Consider the following 22,071-nt stretch of genomic DNA (forward strand, 5'->3'; position numbering starts at 1 on the left):
ACTGAATGTTGTTAGTCAGCAGAAATGACGGTGCTTTTATACATGGTAACATGATACTACAGCCAAGAAAACACTATGTCACTCAAACAGGAAACTGTTCTATGTTTGGCACGTGTGATTTAAAGGAATAGTTTAACCAAAAATGACATTATGTCATTAATTATTCACCCCCATGTCGTTCCAAACCTGTAAGACCTCCGTTCATCTTTAGAACACAAATTAAGATATTTTTGATGAAATCCGAGAGCTTTCTGACCCTGTATAGACAGCAATGCAACTGACACGTTCAAGACCTGGAAAGGTAGTAAGGACATTGTTAAAGTTTCATTAATAGTCCATGTGACATCAGTGGTTCAACCGTAATGTTATGAAGCTATGAGAATATTTTTTGTGCACAAAGCAAACACAAATAACTTTATTCAACAATTTCTGCTCTTCTGTGTCAGTCTTCAATGCGCGTTCAGCCTAATAACATTACGGTTGAACCCCTGTCACATGGACTATTTTAATTATGCCCCTACTATCTTTTTGGGCCTTAAATGTGGTGGTTCCTTCGCTGTCTATGCAGGGTCAGAAAGCTCTCAGATTTCATATTTTCAAAAATATCTTAATTTGTGTTCTGAAGAAGAATGAAAGTCTTACGGGTTTGGAACAACATGAGGGTGAGTAATTAATGACAGAATTTTCATTTTAAGTGAACTGCCCCTTTAAAGCCACTCCTATGCTTTTTTTTCTTCACTGACAACCTTAATGACTGCAGAGATCAATAGCATGTTTAGATCTACTGCATTGAGCTCAAAGCAGCCAGAAGGACCCAGATGTTGAGCGGTAGTTTTTGCCTATTATATAAACTAAGATTTGAAGCAAAAGATTAATTTTAAGAAGGTATTAATTGTGGTATTATATACTGTTCTAAATTGCTAGAGCTAAAACTTTTTAAACATGAATTGTTTTGCTATAATGACAATCTAAAGAAATATCAAATGTTTATAGTAATACCGTCGAAGTCGAAAGTTTACATACACCATGCAGAATCTACAAAATATTGATTATTTTAGCAAAGTAAGAGGGATCATACAAAATGCATGTTATTTTTTATTTAGTACTGACCTGAATAAGATATTTCACATAAAAGACGTTTACATATAGTCCACAAGAGAAAATAATAGTTGTATTTATAAAAATGACCCTGTTCAAGTTTACATAATACTGTGTTGTTACCTGAAGGATCCACAGCTGTTTTTTTTTTTTTTTTTTTTTTTTAGTGGTAGTAGTTCATGAGTCTCTAAAACAGAAAAACAAAAAAACTGCTTGCTCTTCTTCAGAAATGTCCTTAAGGTCCCACAGATTATTTGTTTTTAAATTTTTTTGTGTATTTGAACCCTTTCCAACAGTGACTGTATGATTTTGAAATCCATCTTCACTCATCATCTTCCATTTTCACACTGAGGACAACAGAGGGACTCATATGCAACTATTACAGAAGGTTCAAACGCTCACTGATGCTTCAGAAGGAAACACAATGCATTAAGAGCCAGGGGGTGAAAACTTTTTAAATTTGAAGGTCAGGGTAAATTTAACTTATTTTCTCATCTGGGGGACATATAAGTATCTTCTGGAGCTTCTGAAGGGCAGTACTAAAAGGGAAAAATATATATTTAGGCAAAATAAGAAAAATGTATACATTCTCATTTCATTCAAAAGTTTTCACCCCCTGGCTCTTATGCATGGTGTTTCCTTCTGGAGCATCGGTGAATGTTTGAAGCTTCTGTAATAGTTGCATATAAATTCCACAGTTATCCTGTGTAAAAAAAGATGGTCTCAGAATCATACAGTCCTTATTGGAAAAGGGTTCAAACACACAAAAATGCAGAAAAACCAAAGAATCTGTGGGACCTTAATGAATTTTCTGAAGAACAGCAGGCAGTTTAACTGTTCAGGACAAACAAGGGACTCATGAACAACTATCACTAAGCAAAAAAACAGCTGTGGATCATTCAAGTAACAACAGTATTAGGAATAAAGTGTATGTAAACTTTTGAACGTAGTCATTTTTATAATTTCAACTATTATTTTCTCTTGTGGACTATATGTAAACGTCTTTTATGTGAAATACCCTATTCAGTTCAGTATTAAATAAAAAAATAACATGCATTGTATATGATCCCTCTTATTTTGCTAAAATAATCAACATTTTGCAGATTCTAAAAGGTGTATGCAAACTTTTGACTTCATCTGTACAGCATATGAAGATAATTTGAACATCTAAGTAACATTTATTTGATCAAAAGGTGTATTTTGAAACTCATATCCAAAGTAAAAATTATTTGACAAAAATGCTTGCATCATGAATATCAAGAAGTTTTCTTAGGGATACTTTATTTAAATAAAACAAGCATTTGCATACAATTTGTGCTTTTATTTATTGCTTCTAGTTGCTTTTTTCCAATTACTTTGCGCAAGAAATGTCTGCCTTTTTCATTTTTTCATAAATACGTGATCATATGTAATCATTGTGAATCGCTGTGAATCGTATTTTATGCATTTTAATTAATTAGTCCAGGTCATTGACACTTACTAATCTGCATAATCAATTGCATATAAATTATGTTTATTATTCATGGCACCGTTTTTGTTTTCCGTCATTTTGGATCAGGTCATGCAAACACTGATCCGTGTGCTATTAAAACCATTGTCTGAAACACTGGTCACCCTCTCTGGACTCAGAGGAGGAGCTGCTGGCTATCCAGGGCGGGGTTGTGCGCATGCGCGCTGCTCTCCGCTGTGAAAATCTCTGGTTTTGTCTCAGACGAGTCTGGGTGGACTTGGTGCATCAGTGGAGAGGAGATATTGGGCACAGGTCCTTTGTCCTTTACATTTCCAGCGCTTTAACCTCCTCCTTTCGGCTCCTAATTGCTAAAGGACTACAAAAATTGTCCTAAACCGAGCCATTTCCCCTCCCAAACAGCATCCATTATCACAGTGATAACGGTTCATCAAAGGGAATAGAGCATAAAGAAGATGTCTGGCTATCAGGGCAAGAAGAATATTCCCCGCATAACCGTGAGTTATGGAATATCTTCTTTAATTATCTACTAAGTATTAAGCATGGTATTTAAAATCGTGTGAGGATAAATGTATTTGATTTGCGGTGCTCACGAACGCTCATCCGAACGCTCTCTGCTTTGCGTAGCTAACGTAAATTACGTTGCTCAGGTGCTTGAAGCCGGTAAACTTGAGATGTTTTAGCGAAATTAAGCTGTCAACGTGTTTAATTTACGTCTTGAAGCAGTACTGCAGCACGGCAGTGCGTTCAAGGACTGTTATGAGATTCACACCCCATCTACAACCGCGACGCAACAAAACCGGAACGCTGCCTTTATAATTAATGAAGCTGTTTGCGTCGCGTCACTCGCGTTAAGCGTTACTACACAATGTGTCGCGAATAATAGTCTTCCAAAGTTTAGCCTAATATAAACCAACCGTCTGTATTTGACGCGAATACAACGTGTTTAAGGGAGCGGTACAGGATAATGGAAAAACGCATGGCAAACCGGGGGATAAATGAGCAAATTTCCTTCCTCAAGCTAGTGGGTTTGATTTATATTAGCTGTAGGTTCACCTCTATGTATTTTTTTTTTTGCTTTTGCTCAAGCTATGTGTTGAAATAACTGTCTGTAGAGTCACAACAGAATAGCATTATCATGCTTCCCCACCCATCTGATTATAGCATATCTACATGACATCACAATGCACCTAATTTGATCTGGTTTATAGTAAAACATGCTGGAAATAGCTGCCGAATGAAGCTCCCACTCGGCTCGGCTGGTGGCGGGTGTGCCTTTGTTTCTTTTCAAAGGAAGCACTTTGGACTGAGGTTTGGGGGAGAGCTTCAGGACACGCTTTTAGATTCCCTGAGCGATGTTGAATGAGAAGTAGGTGGGTTGTGGTTTCCATCCAGCATGTTAAGGAAACCGCATCCAGCTTTTAGTACGATCTAAGAGGCTGGAGAAAAGCCAGTCGGAGAGTAGCACGTGCAGGACCGCATGCAGAAATGCTGGAAAGAAGGAAAAATAGCCAAGGAGATCGAGCTATTTGAGAGAATTGCCTAAAGCTGGCTGTGCCACACCCCTATTACGGTGGCTATCTTTTAGTGTCTCGTCTATGGCACATCAACGTTCGGAAAAGTAATGGGAATGGAATTCACACTTCCAAACGGATTTGTCGATTGACATCAAATGCCTTCTTAGAGCAGAGGTCGCTCGGTCAGTTTTTACTTGTTGCGTCCATTAGTCCCAGCTTGGGCCCGTCATTCATCGCCTCTTTACTGTAGGGGAATTCATGCACTGTCTTCGTGGACCTCCCAAGCATTGTGACCCACAGGACCCTATGCATAAATATTGTCTTTCTATAAGCTTTAAGACAACTGGATGAATTGTTCTGGTGGAAGTCGTAGAGAAGAGCAATTGGTTGTGCAAATGACGGACTGTCCATCTTTGTTAGATCTGTATTTCCTGTGATTTTTTCTTCTTCTTCTCCTGCATAAATAGACCCAGGCGTGGTTTGGATACACACATAGCTGACACACAAGCATATGGCTGGTCGGCTGGAGGGTGGCTGGAATGGTTAATGGGTGGGTCGGGGTGGACCAGCTGCATTGGTCAGCTGCGCAGACAGGCGGAGGAGGGTGACACCTTCTTGAGGCTCATTAAAGATGAATGTTTGGTTTAATTCAGCACCTGCCTGGTCACTTTCAGCTGTAGATGTGAGGTCGGATATCAGAGAAAGAATTTTTATGTTCATAAATTGGTTCAATTCAGTTATTTTCATGTTAATCGGTTACATCATAATTTATTAATAACTTATTGGGTGGATAATAGTTCGGTTACATTCTTGATTAGACTTTCTAGATTTGTCAGCATCAGGTTTACTGTAAAAGACAAAAATATAAAAATATGTTAGTGAGTGAATACAGAAATAAAGTGATCATGAGTGAATACATTTCATTTTAGTAGGCCTATTTATTTTATTTAGTATTTATATTCAATACTTGTTTCAATATTTATTCATTTATTTACCAAATAAAGATGATAGTTTTAATATTTATTTTTGATTTACTCAGTTATTTAATTGCTACAGAAAGATTTTTTTTTAAATATTTTTAAAGTATTTTTTTTAATATTTATCAAATAGATAACTTCAGAAGTAAAGCACATATGTACATGCGTATTTAATTAAATAAAATATAATTTTTAGTAAATCAATATTTATTTTAAAAATATTATTTATATTTACTAAATAAATATGTTAATATCTATGTATTCACAATATTTATTAATTTAATAAATATAATTTATTTATGCGTTACTCAAGTTTATTTAATTACTACAGTAAGATGAAAGTTTTATTCTAAATATTTATTATCTTTCTGTATTAAACAATCTTAAGTAAAAGAAATTAAAATATTTAAAACAAAGCTGTTATTTGTAATTTGTAAGTAAATTAATATGTAAGTAATGTATTTACATTATTTATTAATTAAGTTACTAAATAAAGATGATAGTTTTAATATTGATTTTTGCTTTACTCAGTTATTTAATTGCTACAGAAAGGTTTATTTTGTATTTTTAAAATATTAATCATCTTTCTGTGGTAATTAAATAAATCATTACATAAGTAAAGCAAATATATACACAAATAATTATTTAAAAAATATTTTTTGTAAATAAATATTTAATCAAAGTAAAACTATTATTTGTATTTATTAAATAAATATGTTAATGTATGTATTCACAATATTTATTAATTTAATAAATATTATTTATTTATGCGTTACTCAAGTTTATTTAATTACTACAGTAAGATGAAAGTTTTATTCTAAATATTTATTATCTTTCTGTATTAAACAATCTTAAGTAAAAGAAATTAAAAATATTAAAATATTTAAAACAAAGCTGTTATTTGTAATTAGTAAATAAATTAATATGTAAGTAATGTATTTACATTATTTATTAATTAAGTTACTAAATAAAGATGATAGTTTTAATATTGATTTTTGCTTTACTCAGTTATTTAATTGCTACAGAAAGGTTTATTTTGTATTTTTAAAATATTAATCATCTTTCTGTAGTAATTAAATAAATCATTACATAAGTAAAGCAAATATGTACACAAATAATTATTTAAAAAATATTTTTTGTAAATGAATATTTAATCAAAGTAAAACTATTATTTGTATTTATTAAATAAATATGTTAATGTATGTATTTACAATGTTTATTCATTTAATAAATTATTTATATGCTATTCAAGTTATTATTTAATTACTACACAAACATGAAAGTTTTATTCTAAATATTTATCACCTTTCTGTATTAAATTAATGTAGTAAATAAAATAAGTAATTATTTATTAGAATAAAAAAATCCTTTTTAATAAATGAATAAATAAATATTTAAGACTAATCTGTTGTTTTGTATTTAGTAAATAAATTAATATTTAAGTAATTTTTGCTTTACTCTGTTATTTAATTACTACAGAAAGATATTAAAATATTATTATTATTATTATTTATATATTTATGCTATTTTGTAGTAATTAAATAAACAATTACATAAGTAAAACAAATATATATACATAAATAATTATTAAAACAAAATCATTTTTTGAAAAAAAAATGTAAAAAACATGTATTTAAAAATGTATTACTTGTATTAGTAACTTATTTTATTAGTAAATATGTTAATATGTATGTATTTACAATATTTATTAATTTAGTAATTAAGTAAATATTAATTAGTTTTTTTGTTACTTAATTACTACACTAAGATGAAAATTTTGTTCTAAAAATGTATTATCTTTTTGTATTAAATTACTTTAGTAAATAAAAAGGAATCATTCAAATTAAATATCCTTTTTAATAAATGAATGAATAAATATTTAAAATAAAACTGTTACTGATTTCAATAAAAGCCCTGTTCAGCCCAGTTGTCTGGTTTCCATGGCAACCGCAGCAGCTCCAGTGCAACCCAGTGCTCTGTCCCAGAATGCCCTGCTGACCTGCTGTTGTGTCTCATGTTCACCCCCACCACAAAGCTCAATCTCCTCTCTGACTGACTCGTACCAAGCAGTCTGCCAGCAGCATGTTTTCTTACCCTAAAATAACATACAGTATTTCCATTCATAACGACTTACCAAACAGCTACACTTGCACCTCAAAGAGGGGAAAAGGCACCAAGCACGCAAAGTGGACAATCCACACTTTCGGTTTTCCTTTAAGAGGATCATATATGGCTCAACCTGGCAGCTAGAATCCGTCTCAACTAAATCTGTTTCTAAACCACCAAAGTATGGAATTGCAAACGTGGTTACAGTTGAAGTCAAAAGTTTACACCCCCTTTCAGAATCTGCAAAAAGTTAATTATAATAAGAGGGATCATGCAAAATGCATGTTATTGTTTATTTAGCACTGACCTGAATAAGATATCTGACATAAAAGACGTTTACATTTAGTCCACAAGAGAAAATAATAGTTGAATTTATAAAAATGACCCTGTTCAAAAGTTTTCATACACTTGATTCTTAATACTGTGTTGTTACTTGAATGATCCGCAGTTGTGTTTTTTGTTTAGTGATAGTTGTTCATGAGTCCCTTGTTTGTCCTGAACAGTTAAACTGCCTGCTGTTCTACAGAAAAGTCCTTAAGGTCCCACAAATTCTTTGGTTTTTAGCATTTTTGTGTATTTGAACCCTTTCCAACAATGACTGTATGATTTTAAGATCCATCTTTTCACACTGAGGACAACTGAAGGACTCATATGCAACCATTACAGAAGGTTCAAACACTCACTGATGCTCCAGAAAGAAATTATGCCTTAAGAGCCGGGGGTGAAAACCTTTGAAACTTTTTCTTCTTTTGCCAAAATATCATGTTTTATTCATTTAGTACTGCCCTTCAGAAGCTACAGAAGATACTTACATGTTTCCCAGAAGACAAAATAAGTTAAATTGACCCTGATCTTCAAATTCCAAAAGTTTTCACCCCCTGGCTCTTAATGCATAGTCTTTTCATTTCTGGAGCACCAGTGAGTGTTTGAACCTTCTGTAATAGTTGCATATGAGTCCCTCAGTGTGAAAGGATTGATCTCAAAATCATACAGTTATTGTTGGAAAGGGTTCAACTACACAAAAAATGCTGGAAACGCAACGAATTTGTGGGACCTGAAGGATTTTTCTGAAGAACAGGAGACTAATGAACAACTATCACTAAACAGAAAAAAAACATTCAGGTAACAACACATTATGAAGAATCAAGGGGATGTAAACTTTTGGATCATTATTGAGTGCAAATGAGCAAGTACAGCATCACTACGTAGCTTCAGGTCTTTATGGTTCATACCATTCACTTTATGTTCATAGACATTGCAGTGTTATTTCACCATGTCTGTTTAAACGTCCATTATCATTTATGGCAAGCAGTAAAATAAACATGCTGACCTGAAGCTGAAGACTTCCTGTCAGTGTTCTCATGCGCTAAGTATCCAGCACTTAACTCTGGAACAGGTCCAAAATAAGCACCAGTTCAGTTCATAGAGTCCGTATTTTTTAAAACTTCCTCTAATTAACATTACAACCTTTATGATGATGTCATAACGCTCTGATTGATCCAATTGGTCAGTTTGGAAACGGATGGCAGTGATTGTCTGGGTTATGTAATGCTTGTTATGAAGCAGCTGTCGAGTGTGGCTGACCGCCAAAGCCACTCGCACAGTCCCAGAAGCCTCTCTGGACATAAAAAGTAGACAGCATTCTTCTTCTGTCGAAGCTGGTGCTGATTTGTCTATGAATTAAACTGACTGAAGTTGTACCAAAGCAAATGAAGCACCGTTTGGTTTCTGTAAAACTGTATCTGGTGTTTTTTTTCTTGTTGTGGATGTGTAGTGGGAGATGTCAGGTCACTGGAGTATTTTCTTTCATCGCTAAGTGAATCAGGGCAGGGCTTGGGAAGCCACCCAGGGCCTCATGTTGCCTGGTTGCCAACAAGCACGCAAAGAGGCCCGAAACGCAGACAGAGCCGCCTTTGTCCCCGTGCGGTGCAGAGGGCCTTGTGACTGGAATTGTTCCACCGCTCCTCTTTCAGAAAAATGGCCGTTCTTCTGGGGCCCTGAATGTAAAGAGATTCCTGGGTGGCGGCGGCTGTAGCGGAGTGTCTAGCCAGCTTTAGCCTTCGTACTGTAGGAAGGCGTGATGCTGTAGGGAAAGATAAAAAAAAGATACTTTTTTTTATCTCATTCACTCATTGCTTGGAAAATGAATGAAGTATGCAGCTAATTCAGGAAAGAACAGGACGTTTTTTGACATTAAAATAACTCAGTGAGTGTTTTTGATCATTTTTTATTTAAAGTAACAATTGTTGTTCTTGTTTACTTTATTGTATTGCGTCATATTTTTCATTCACTGAAGCGTGAGACTGTGTTCCTGTCTCCAAAATCTGAATATAGCACAAATCAATAGCAATTGAGAGTGTGTTATGAAGAAGCATTTCATTAATTGGACCTATTGAACAAACACACTCCCTTCAATCAGTGAGTCAGGTTTTGTTTTTTTGTTAAGTCTGTATAAACTTTATTCATTCATTCATTACAATGATTTAATACTGAAAGATGACATTTTAAATGTGTTTATTTGTCATATTTCTGTAGCAATTAAATAATAAATGAAGTAAAGTTAATTATACTTATTAAAGTAATTATTAAATTATTAACATAATTTCATTTTTAATTGATATATTCATTTATTTACTGCAGAAAGATGAAAAATATGTTTATTTCTCTCTCTCTCTCTCTTACTCTCTCTATATATATAGCAATTAAACATTTAATTAAGAACATTTTTAAAGAAGTAATTATTGAATTAAATTTTTAAAGAATATATATAATTGTGAATTATTATTCATTCATTCATTCATTATAATTATTTACTATGAATGATGACTAAATTTAAGTATTTATATTTCTGTAGCAATTCATTCATTTATTTATTCATTACAATTATTTACTACAGAAAGATGAATATTAATGAATTCTATTTATTTATTTATCTATAATACTTCTGTAGCAATTAAATAATCACTTAAAGTAACTAATTAAATATTTATTAATTAATTACCTGTTAAATGAACTTATTTTCACATTACCACTTATTGGTATTGTACATAAATGCTTATTAATATTTACTTTACATATAATAATTCTGTTGCTTTTTTTCAGCATCAAACCTACTGTAAAAAATACAAATAAATGTATTAGTGTAAGTAAATAGTTTTTAAATACTTCATTATTTGCTTAATTTTTGTTTTCAGTATTTATTCATGTATTAGTTTTTATTTGTTAATATTGTTTATTTCTGTTTTACTCAAGCAATTATATCTTTCTGTATTAATTAAAAAAATAAAGTGAATATATAAATAAATATTTAATAAAATAAAAAATATATATATTTTGTAAATAAATAAATAAATATGAGTACATAAGGAAATAAGTAATGGTAACACTTCACAATAAGGTTCATTAGTTACCTACATTAGTTAACATGAACTAAGAATGAACAATACACTTATTAATCTTAATGAATGTTAATTTCAGCATTTACTAATGCATTATTAAAATCACAAGTTGTGTTTGTTAACCAATTAACAAATAATAAACAATAAATAAATAATAAACAACAGTATTTTTAAACAGTGTAATAAATGTATTGTTCATTGTTCATTTATGTTAGTTAATACATTAACTAATGTTAACAAATTGCACCTTATTGTAAAGTGTTACCCCTAAAATGTTATATTTGTAATTCACTGAATGAAAGTGTAAGTGCTTTCCTGCTTTCGAAGACTATAGTGCAAACCAGTAGAATTCAGCTGGGGGTTGTCCATTGGTTGGACCTATTGAACAAGCACATCCCCTTTACTGAATGAGTCAGTGTTTTAAATCAGAACAAGACACGTGAATGAACTGGGATGTCTCGTTTGTGAACGAACTAAACAATCAATACATTGAAACTGAGTATCTGCATGTAGTTTGTTCAGCTCAGCATACAAGTCAGTCTTGTGCACAACAAAGAGATAAAGTGTGTAGAAATGTGTAAAAAATTACCATACACAATTATTTAGTAAACCTTAGTAGATTTGTGAATATGCATATATTAAGACTTATTGGGTTTTTAGATCTGTTTTTATCAAATTAGTTCTCGTCGCAACGCAAGGTAACCTTAGAAGTGTTCACTCAATGAATCAATCAGAATTTTGATGAACAGCTTTAAAAGATTTGAGTGACTGAGATCAAATTCCCCTTCACTAATGCAGTACACTTTAGATCAGAAATAGCAATCAGCTTAGATTGTAAGGGTGAATCATTGTCTTCCAGGTTCAACTGAGCACACTGTAGTGCGGTGACAGATAAATGTTCCATAGTGAACATGTGTTTATAATTGTAAAGACCACAGAATTCGCTGATGCTGCTTATAAAGAATGTGGGTGACGGTATACTGCTGCTGTATGTGCTCTGATTTACTGGCTCCTGGATAAATCTGTATTTTACTTGAGTCTATATGAACAGACAGTTTGCACTTGTACTGCGAAATGATACTAAACCAACCTTTATCTGTTGTTACAGAGTGACCGTCTCTTGATTAAAGGGGCAAAGATTGTGAACGATGATCAGTCATTCTGTGCCGACATCTATATGGAAGATGGTCTGATCAAGTGAGTACAAAATATATTAGATGAACTGTTCCTTTAGCAGTCTGAGATTATAAGGTTAATGTGAGCATAATATGCCCTTATATCATATGACAAATAAAGAGATAATGAAATAGACCTTTAAATTTGGCCTTTGAAATTGAATTAACATTGCTTAGATTGTATAACTCGTATTGCTTTTTCATATCTCACTTTCACTTACAGGCAGATTGGAGAGAATCTGATAGTGCCCGGTGGGGTGAAAACCATCGATGCTCATGGGCGAATGGTAATGCCGGGTGGCATTGATGTGCACACGCGCTTCCAGATGCCTGACAGGGGCATGACTGCTGCAGATGACTTCTATCAAGGCACCCGTGCTGCACTGGCTGGAGGAACCACCATGATCAGTATGTCAATCTCTCCTTAGTGTGATGGGTTTGCAAAAGAAGCTGAGTCAGGACTAGTTTGCGTACTGTTTGCATATGAACCACCCAGAACATTAGAGCAGCAACTTAGCAATGCCATAGCAATCACACCATTGACATAGCAACAACCCAGCAAATGCCATTGTACCTACAACACATAGCAATCATCTAATAATGCCCAAGCTACACCCTGGCAGCCATCAACACCCTAGCAACTAACCACAATGCCATAGCAACACCCTAACAATTACCCACACCCCAGCAATGCTCAAGTAACCACTTAGCATAACCCTGACAACCGAGCATAACACCATAAACACTACTCAGAACACCTTAGAAACCTGAAATCTATGGACCAGAAATTCATATACCAGCAATCGGTGCCCTAGAAACCACCGACAATGCCATATCAACCCGACCAACTACCAACAGTGCTATAATAAACCACCACACCACAATAGCAACCACCTAGCAATATTCTGTCAACCACCATGATAGCATGATAGCAACACCCTAGCAACCACCCACAATGCAACACCCCAGCAATCCTCTAACTACCTCTCACAGCCACCTAGTCACCAACTACAACACTATACAACCAGAAATACCCTGGCAACCACCCACAATTCTATGGCAACATTCTAGAAACCACCCACAGTGCCATAGCAACCACTCATCAACACCCTGGCAATCACCCACAATGCCACAGCAATTATGCAGCAATACCCGGCCAACCATCTGCAAGGACCGCAACACCATAGCAACATACTAGTAATGCCCTAGTAACACCCTGGCAGCCACCAACAGTGCCATAGCAACCACAACAATGCTGTTGTAACCACCTAGCAAATTCCATTACTTCTACCCAGGGCTGGACTGGGACCAAAAAACGGCCCTGGCATTTTTGGCCATAGCGGCCCACCATGATTATTTAAACAATATGCTGAGGCATATGACACATCAAAAGATATATAGGCTTTTGCGTCTTTTCTCACGCAGCTTCTCTGCACCCCCCTTGCTCTTTTCTGGTTTATCCATTGTTATAGACGGACTCATCTCAAACTCCGGTCGAACTGGCAACTACCCACAACACCCGAACAAATGCATAGTAATGCTTAAACAATATTAATAACACTTAGCGATCGCTAATATCTAGGAACCAGAAAATCATAGACCTGCGGCAGTAGGCAATACCCTAGAAACCACTGTCAGTGTCATAGCAACCACCTAGCAACACCCTGGCAACTACCCACAACACCCAAACAAACGCATAGCAATTCTTAATATTAAAAATACTTAGTGACTGTTATTATCTAGGAACCAGAAAATCATAGACCTGTTCTAGTAAACAGTGACCTAGAAACCACTCTCAGTGTCATAGCAACCAACTAGCAACACCCTGGCAACTACCCACAACACCCAAACAAACGCATAGCAATTCTTAATATTAAAAATACTTAGTGACTGTTATTATCTAGGAACCAGAAAATCATAGACCTGTTCTAGTAAACAATGACCTAGAAACCACTCTCAGTGTCATAGCAACCACCTAGCAACACCCTGGCAACTACCCACAACACCCAAACAAACGCATAGCAATTCTTAATATTAAAAATACTTAGTGACTGTTATTATCTAGGAACCAGAAAATCATAGACCTGTTCTAGTAAACAATGACCTAGAAACCACACACAGTGTCATAGCAACCATAACAATGCCAAAGCAAGCACTTAGGAACACCCAAGCAACTACCCATAACGCCCAAACAAATGCATAGTAATGCTTAAACGATATTTAAAAAACACTTAACCTCATATTTAGGAACCAGAATTGTATAGAGATTTGGGCAAGTAAGCAATGCCCTAGAAACCACTCACAGTATCATAGCAACCACAACAATGCCATAGCAACCACTTAGCAACACCCTGGCAACTACCCACAACACCTTAACAAAGCGCATAGTAACACTTAAAACACTTGGCGACCATTAACATCTTGGAACCAGAAAATCATAGACCCGTGCCAGTAACAATGCCCTAGAAACCACTCACAGTGTCATAGCAACCGCAACAATGCCATAGCAACCACCTAACAACACTCTGGCAATTACTCACAAGACTTAAACAAACACATAGTATTTCCTAACTACTCAAAACACTTACAACCTTTAATATCTAGGAACCAGAAAATCATAGACCTGTGCCAGAAAGTAATACCATAGAAACCACTCACAGTGTCATAGCAACCACAACAATTCCACAGCAAACACCTAGCAACACCCTGACAACACCCGAACAAACACATAGTAATCCTTAAATATTAAAAACACAAGTGTTTTTAATATCATTTAAGGATTACTAACCGCTAATATCTAGTAACTAGAAAATCATAGACCTGTGCCAGTAAGCAGTGCCCTACTGGTCAAAGGGATAGTTCATCCAAAAATAGAATACTTTTTGTCCACAGTAATATAGATGTAAATGGCTACCAGCAGCGGTTTGGTTACCACTTTTAATTTTTAGGTGAATTGTCCCTTTAAGCTATGGTTAGAGCCGCTTTTTAAGAACTTTGTTTCCTTTTTGTAAGTCTTATGAAGGCTGTAATGTTTTGCTGAGTCACCTGTATTCTTTATGATGTACCCATCATCAACAGAGTCTGACAGCAGCGCAGACAGGATGGAGACAGTGCGCTTAAATTAGCACAAGATACTGTTTTAACATCTCCATTGTCCTCATTTCAGAGCAGCATTATTAACTGATTAATGATAAGTACTGAAGTACTTATTAGATGGGAGCTTTAATATCTGCCTAACCACTGTGTGTGTGTGTGTGTGTGTGTGTGTGTGTGTGTGTGTGTGTGTGTGTGTGTGTGTGTGTGTGTGTTTGTGAACAGTTGATCATGTTGTTTCTGAACCCGGGATGAGTCTGATCTCGGCCTTCAACCAGTGGCGGGAATGGGCAGACAGCAAAGCGTGCTGTGATTATTCTCTTCACCTGGACATCACTGAATGGCACAAGGGTGTTCAGGAGGAGATGGAGGCACTCGTCAAAGATCACGGTAAACCTCCGTCAACATCTGTATCTGCTATACAAGCCCAGCAGAGTTAGCGAATACTGCATTGCTCAGGAATTCTGCTGCTGCGCTGTTTCTCTAATGTCTCACGGACTCCTTCTTTTCGCTCTGTAATTTCATCCCCTGTCTTTGTGTGCAGGCGTTAACTCTTTCCTCGTCTACCTGGCTTACAAAGACATTTTCCAGCTTACTGATTCCCAGGTATGGCTTCCTCCATGCATTGTACCTACAGTACCTACCTGTATGTTACAATCAGTGTCATGAAACCTATCAAAAACACCGCCTTGTCATATAAAGAGAAATTCATATAAAGATGTCATATAAAGTAGGGCTGGACCAGAATATTCGAAATATATATATTTGAAATATTTCTAAATTTCAAAATTTCAAAATCAGACTGCTGCGCCACTAACACAGAGACAGCAAAAAAAAAAAAAAGAGAGAGAGAGAGAGATTGAGCAATATTTGAGAGACACTACAAAGTACAGTTGGGCCCACTTGAATGGTGGAAGCAAAACTAGGGCTGTGACTGTCGCAATGACAACCGTGCCTCCGCGTTTAAATGCACGCAGTAGGCTAAAGCTGGTTGCAAAGCCCCAGCAAAAATAATTACCATGAATGTGTCGGGGGAAAAGTAAAGAGATATTTAAATTATTTATTAATTAACTAGTACTATTAAACTAGTAAACTGTTTTCGATTTGAATTATTTAAATTATTTTTTTACAGTTCCGGATGATATATTAGTCTTACCTTTATGAGCAAAAATGAAGTTTCACATCGCACCATAGCCTCCATGTTCTGCAAAATGCGCTTCAGCTTTACTCTCCGCACAAACGACTGGATATGGCTGGGATATGCGCCTAATAGCACACATTTATCTAGGTTAAACGATTCAACTAATATTGTGATATGCTTTAAGTTATATCTATGGATTTTAATTGAAATTGTGATGACTTGAGAGGGCTTAATTGATCTGTCTGCCGCTGGCCGCTTTATTTGTTAAAACTTAAATTTAACAAATAAAAAAAAATAATTTAACAAATAAAAAGTGTTCCAAATATATTTCTAAATTACCTTTATAACCTAAATAAACGAAACTAAATGTAATCACTTTGCTATTAAAAACAGCTGCTGTGTAATGGGTAAGAGAAAGAGAAACAAGACCGGTTTCAGTCGGACTCGGGTCAGTAATTCTGATAAGCTGTAAATAATTTATTTATATATAAACACCGCGCCATTTTTTCTTTCTTCTTTTATTTAAATAGCCTACCCTTTACTGTGTCAGTAACTGTGCTGCTAATTTCTGATCTGGGAGTGATTTGTTTGTTAAAAAATGTTAGGCTACCTTATTAAAATTATTGCTCTTAAAGGAACACTCCACTTTTTTTGGAAATAGGCTCATTCTCCAACTCCCCCCGAGTTAATAAGTTGATTTTTACCGTTTTGAAATCCATTCAGCCGTTCTCCTGTTCTGGCGATATCACTTTTAGCATAGCTTAGCATAAATCATTAAATCCTATTAGACCAGTAGCATCGCGTTCAAAAATGACCAACGAGTTTCGATATTTGTCCTATTTAAAACTTGACTCTTCTGTAGTTATATTGTGTACTAAGACCAGCGGAAATGTAAAGCAGAGGTTTTCTAGGCTGATAATATTAGGAACTACACTCCCATTCCGGCGTAATAGTCAAGGAAGTTTGCTGCCGTAACATGGCCGAAGCAGGCGCAGTAATATCACACAGCGCCTAAAATTAGATTAGCTAATGGTTATGTGCATTGTAAGGGGCTGTGATAGTAAATCGAAGACGTAATCTACTACCATGTTTCATAGAATTCCCACGAAAAAAAAGCAATTTCGACTAATGAATCAATGGCAGGCTGCTCTGAACATGGATCTCAAAACACCGTTAGAAACGATCAAGAAATGGCGTGTTTGCGCCGAGGATTTTGAACCAGATGACTATTTGGATAGTTTTACCGATACTACAGCACGGCGTCTAAAGGACACGGCGATCCCAACAATCTTCAAACTAACGTTACAGACAGGACAACGAGGAGCATCGCCCATGGCTGTAAGTGTAACATAACTAATGGCTATTGTTGGCTAACGTTACCTGTGAAATGTAACCCCTGAAGAGTAGTTTTGGGCGAACAGTTGGCTTACAGTATTTGCTATGACCAAATTCCATGTGTGATTGCAAAAGAAAGTTATTGCGAACAGTCGGTGGTGTTTTAAAGTCAGTTTTGAGTAAAAGTGTACATCATGAATATAAGCCTGAAAATGCAAACTGACAGTATGCATTTAAAATCTTTATATTATACATTGTAGTGGTTGCAGGAATAACTTACTCTTGCGACAGCTGGCCATTAGGTCCACTCGGCGTGTGACGTTTTTTCTAGTTTATTTTGTCAAACCGGAAAAAAAATCTACTACTGCAGGATGCAGCATTGCATCCAAGTCCTCGGATGTTGCGACATGCCACTTCCTCATCAGGTAGATCGACCCTTGCCACCGATGGCAATACCTGGTCCCACTCGCGACAACACAGGCACTCACTTTCAGTTGGCATGGGTTGGCAAGCCCCACCAGCTCGAATCTGCTCTCCTCATCCCTTCTGTCCCATGCAGTTCAGACACACTTTCTTGTCTTTCGCGTTCCAAAACTGCTTCTGTGAATTCTGGTTCAAATTGATACGGTTCAGGATCTGCACCAAAGTAAATATCTTCTAAATCGTCTCTCACAAATGTCTCCATGGCGAGGAACGCTGCCTGTGCTGTGCATGCATGTTGGATATATTGACGGAAGTAAACATTCGCACATGTGCTGTGTGATATTACTGCGCCTGCTTCGGCCATGTTACGGCAGCAAACTTCCTTGACTATTACGCCGGAATGGGAGAGTAGTTCCTAACCCTATCAGCATAGAAAACCGCAGCTTTACATTTCCGCTGGTCTTAGTACACGATATAATTACAGAAGAGTCCAGTTTTAAATAGGACAAATATCGAAACTCGTTGGTCATTTTTGAACGCGATGCTACTGGTCTAATAGGATTCAATGATTTATGCTAAGCTATGCTAAAAGTGATATCGCCAGAACAGGAGAACGGCTGAATGGATTTCAAAACGGTAAAAATCAACTTATTAACTCGGGGGGGAGTTGGAGAATGAGCCTATTTCCAAAAAAAGTGGAGTGTTCCTTTAACAGACCTCTGTGTTTTGTATCACTAGCGCAGTGTCAGTTCTCTGACTTTGCCTAATATCATGACATTACCATGGTTTTAGACATGTCCCATGGTATTTTTAAGAACATTAAAAAACATGGTATTGGTAATGTGACTTTGCCTGACAATGCATTTACAAAAAAAGAAATTTTAGTTTAGTGTGCAGTTTAATGTAATTTTCCAAAAAAAAAACCTTACTATGAGTTACAAAAAAGAAAAAAGTTCATTCATTTATTCATTTTAGTGTGCATTTTAATGTTCCTTTTTTTGAAAAAAGAAAAAAGTATGGCTATGCATTTACAAAAAAGTACATTTATTTATTTATTTATTTATTTATCTAGCTTTTTATTAAATAAAATAAAATAAAATTTGAGAAAAATAGTTTGATCTTTCTATGGTTTTATTCATTTATTCATTCATTCAATTAAATTTAATTACATTTTTTATTTATGCATTTGCAGTTTAATGGGGCATTTCTTTTTTCTGGAAAGGAATCTTGACTATGCATTTACAGAAAAATACATGTATTTGTTTATTAATTTACTTACTTATTTAGATGTTTTTTTAGTGTGTAGTTTAATGTGGCTTTCCTATGGGGGAAACGTGGCTATTCATTTACCAATAAATAAATAAATACATCTGACAAAATGCTTTGATTTTTCTATGGTTCTGAGTTACAATGGATTCATTTATCCATTTAATTTGTTAATTTGTTATATAACTACCATAGTAGCACCATGGTTTTAGACATGTAACATAGTAAAACATAGTATTTTTTTATACAGTAAATTTACATTTTTTTTTTAATTACCAAAATATTTGCCGTTACATCGCAGTACCATGGTTCCGCTTTTAGTTGGCACAGTACCAACTTTTTGGGAGACTGGGCGTTTTTCTTAATGCCAATGTGCAAAAAAAAAAAAAAAAAAAAAAAAGGTAATAAAGTTCCTTGGCAGTGTATAAACAGATGATGCTTGAATAGTCTGCCGATGACCGTTGCATCTGTTTTAAACCTGCTTCGTCATTTCCCATTCCATTCCAAGTGTCAGCATTTATGTGACATCAAGTGTGTGTTTGTGTGCAGATCTACGAAGTGTTCAGTGTCATTCGGGACCTCGGGGCCATCGCTCAGGTCCATGCCGAGAATGGAGACATCATAGCCGAGGTGAGATCTTCAGAGAGCCTACACCGTCCAGCACTGAGTAACCCCATTACTCAGAGTTACTATCAACAATAAACTGTTTGGAGATGTTAAATCAAAACATATGCTCCACAACGAGTGCTCAGACTTAATACTGGCAAGCACAACCAAAGCAAATATTCCTACATGAGGCCGATATAATTAATGGCAGATGACTTTTGGCACACGGCTATGTGTATTTATCATGATCAAGATAAGCAAACTCTTCGTAATGAAGACGTTTTTAAAATACACAGTGGATATTGAGACTATGACATCATTATTTAAAGATTTAACAGTCTCATGCTACTCTTATCATCGGCATCCTATACGTTTTCTGTCTGTCTTTCAACAGGAGCAGCGCAGGATTTTGGAATTGGGTATCACTGGACCAGAGGGACATGTCCTCAGTCGTCCAGAAGAGGTGAATGGCAGTGAATTCCCGGAAAAAGACGTCCATTTTCTTGTTTCTGAAGAAAACAATTCAGTACAAATTGGTTTTATTGGTTTTAGGTGGAGGCGGAAGCAGTAAACCGCTCTGTAACAGTGGCCAATCAGACCAACTGCCCTCTTTACATCACAAAAGTGATGAGCAAGAGTGCAGCTGATGTCATCGCCCAGGCCAGGAAGAAAGGTGAGAGCCAAAATGGCAGCTTTAGGAAAGGCCCAATTGGCTAGTTGCAAATCTCCTGCATCTTGTATTTCTGGTCTATCGAGTGTGTGCGTAAAGCTTCCAGTTTTGCTAAACGCTGGTGTAGAGAGCTGGAGAAATCCAAATATCACCTTCTATATACAGTATGTTTACAAGATTAATAATATCACTTAAAGGAACACTCTACTTCTTTTGGAAATAGGCTAATTCTCCAACTCCCCCTGAGTTAATTAATTGAGTTTTACCGTTTTGAAATCCATTCAGCCGTTCTCCTGTTCTGGCGATATCAGTTTTAGCATAGCTTAGCATAGATCATTGAATCCTATTAGACCAATAGCATCGCGTTCAAAAATGACCAACGATATTTGTCCTATTTAAAACTTGACTCTTCTGTAGTTATATCATGTTCTAAAACCGGCGGAAAATGTAAAGCTGCGATTTTCTAGGTCGATTAGATTAGGAACTACACTCCCATTCCGGTGTAATAGTCAAGGAAGTTTGCTGCTGTCATATGGACGCAGCAGGCGTATGGAGCTCATATTATGACAAAACTTTTTGAATTTGAATTGTACAAATTTGAATTATTGACAAGTGTCATTTCACAAAACTGAATATTATATGGTATTTAACATAGTTCTGAATTCGATTTTTTTAAAACTTGAATATTGAACATTTGAAATTGAACACAACTGAATTTTCAAATCGCAGATTTTAAAATAGACATGTATTTTCAAACAGCAGATTTTTGTTCCGATTTCTAAGACTTCAAATATTCAGTTTTTAAAAATACAACTTCAAGTTTTCAAGATGAAAAAAAATTCGGAACATCAAATTCAGTGTTCAAAATTCAAAGCGCAGAAATTCAGATCGTACAGAAAGTAGGTCAGAGGTTATGCACAGGGAAGAGTAGATGATCTACGAAAAGTCGAACGAAGCATTTACTGTGACCGAGAGGGGGCATGTTTGGTTCACTTAGGCTAGTTTTGCCGTGGTCACAACATATTAACTCGTGGGTACGTGATAATACGCCGTGGCCACAAGTTATTATTTCGTGGGAACATCATATTAACTCGTGGGTACGTGATAATATGTCGTGGCCACAAGATGGCAGTGTATACATAGTTACACGGCTTTGCGTAAAACGAAACTGAATGCAAAACGCGCACGCGTATTCAAAGGCAATTTTAATACCCGATGTTTGGAGAGCGACTCCCCAACAAATTAGACTACATACATATCTAGGCTGTTATTAGTATGCGGGCTATAAAAGGTTGTGTTAGTTGTCTATAGCTTTGCATCATACTTGAGATCTCTTGACTTCAGGTTCTGAAAGTTTTGCCGACGAGGAATTTTTACTGGAAGTGCAGATTAAAGGGTGAATATAACATATTTAATTTCGGCTTATTGATAAACTATTACATTTTTATAGTTAAGGAATAAATCATTCACACAATGAACACAACATGCTCATTTATCGTCACAAACTGGGGTAAATACATTAATAAAGTAAAAACTTAATTGGCATAATTGTCAGGCGTTTACAGTATTTGCAAAATATTTTAGCATATTAATAATACTAGCATAATTATACAGAGAGTTAATTAAAGCACTACACGAACTGAAAGGGAAATAAGCACATAAAACAATAAATATAGCCCATAAATATAGCCCTAACCAGTTAATATAATTATTATAAAATTAGGCCTATTGTATTAGCCTACTGTTTAATAATAATAATATACAAATATGAAATATAAAGAACCGATCCGTTAACAGG

General features: G+C 35.4%; 1 protein-coding gene across 1 annotated transcript in view; it reads left to right on the forward strand.

Annotated features, from left to right (window-relative positions):
• dpysl2b (dihydropyrimidinase like 2b) overlaps positions 1-22,071 on the forward strand; it is a 50,652-nt gene that overhangs the window by 3,073 nt on the left and 25,508 nt on the right. Inside the window, 7 exon segments of the mRNA XM_073830131.1 lie at positions 11,673-11,761; positions 11,963-12,147; positions 15,058-15,222; positions 15,377-15,438; positions 19,547-19,627; positions 19,998-20,066; positions 20,156-20,394. Of these exon segments, the coding sequence (XP_073686232.1) occupies positions 11,673-11,761; positions 11,963-12,147; positions 15,058-15,222; positions 15,377-15,438; positions 19,547-19,627; positions 19,998-20,066; positions 20,156-20,394 (890 nt within the window).

Source organism: Garra rufa, chromosome 23 (assembly GCF_049309525.1).
Source record: "Garra rufa chromosome 23, GarRuf1.0, whole genome shotgun sequence".
Taxonomy (NCBI): Eukaryota; Metazoa; Chordata; class Actinopteri; order Cypriniformes; family Cyprinidae; genus Garra; species Garra rufa.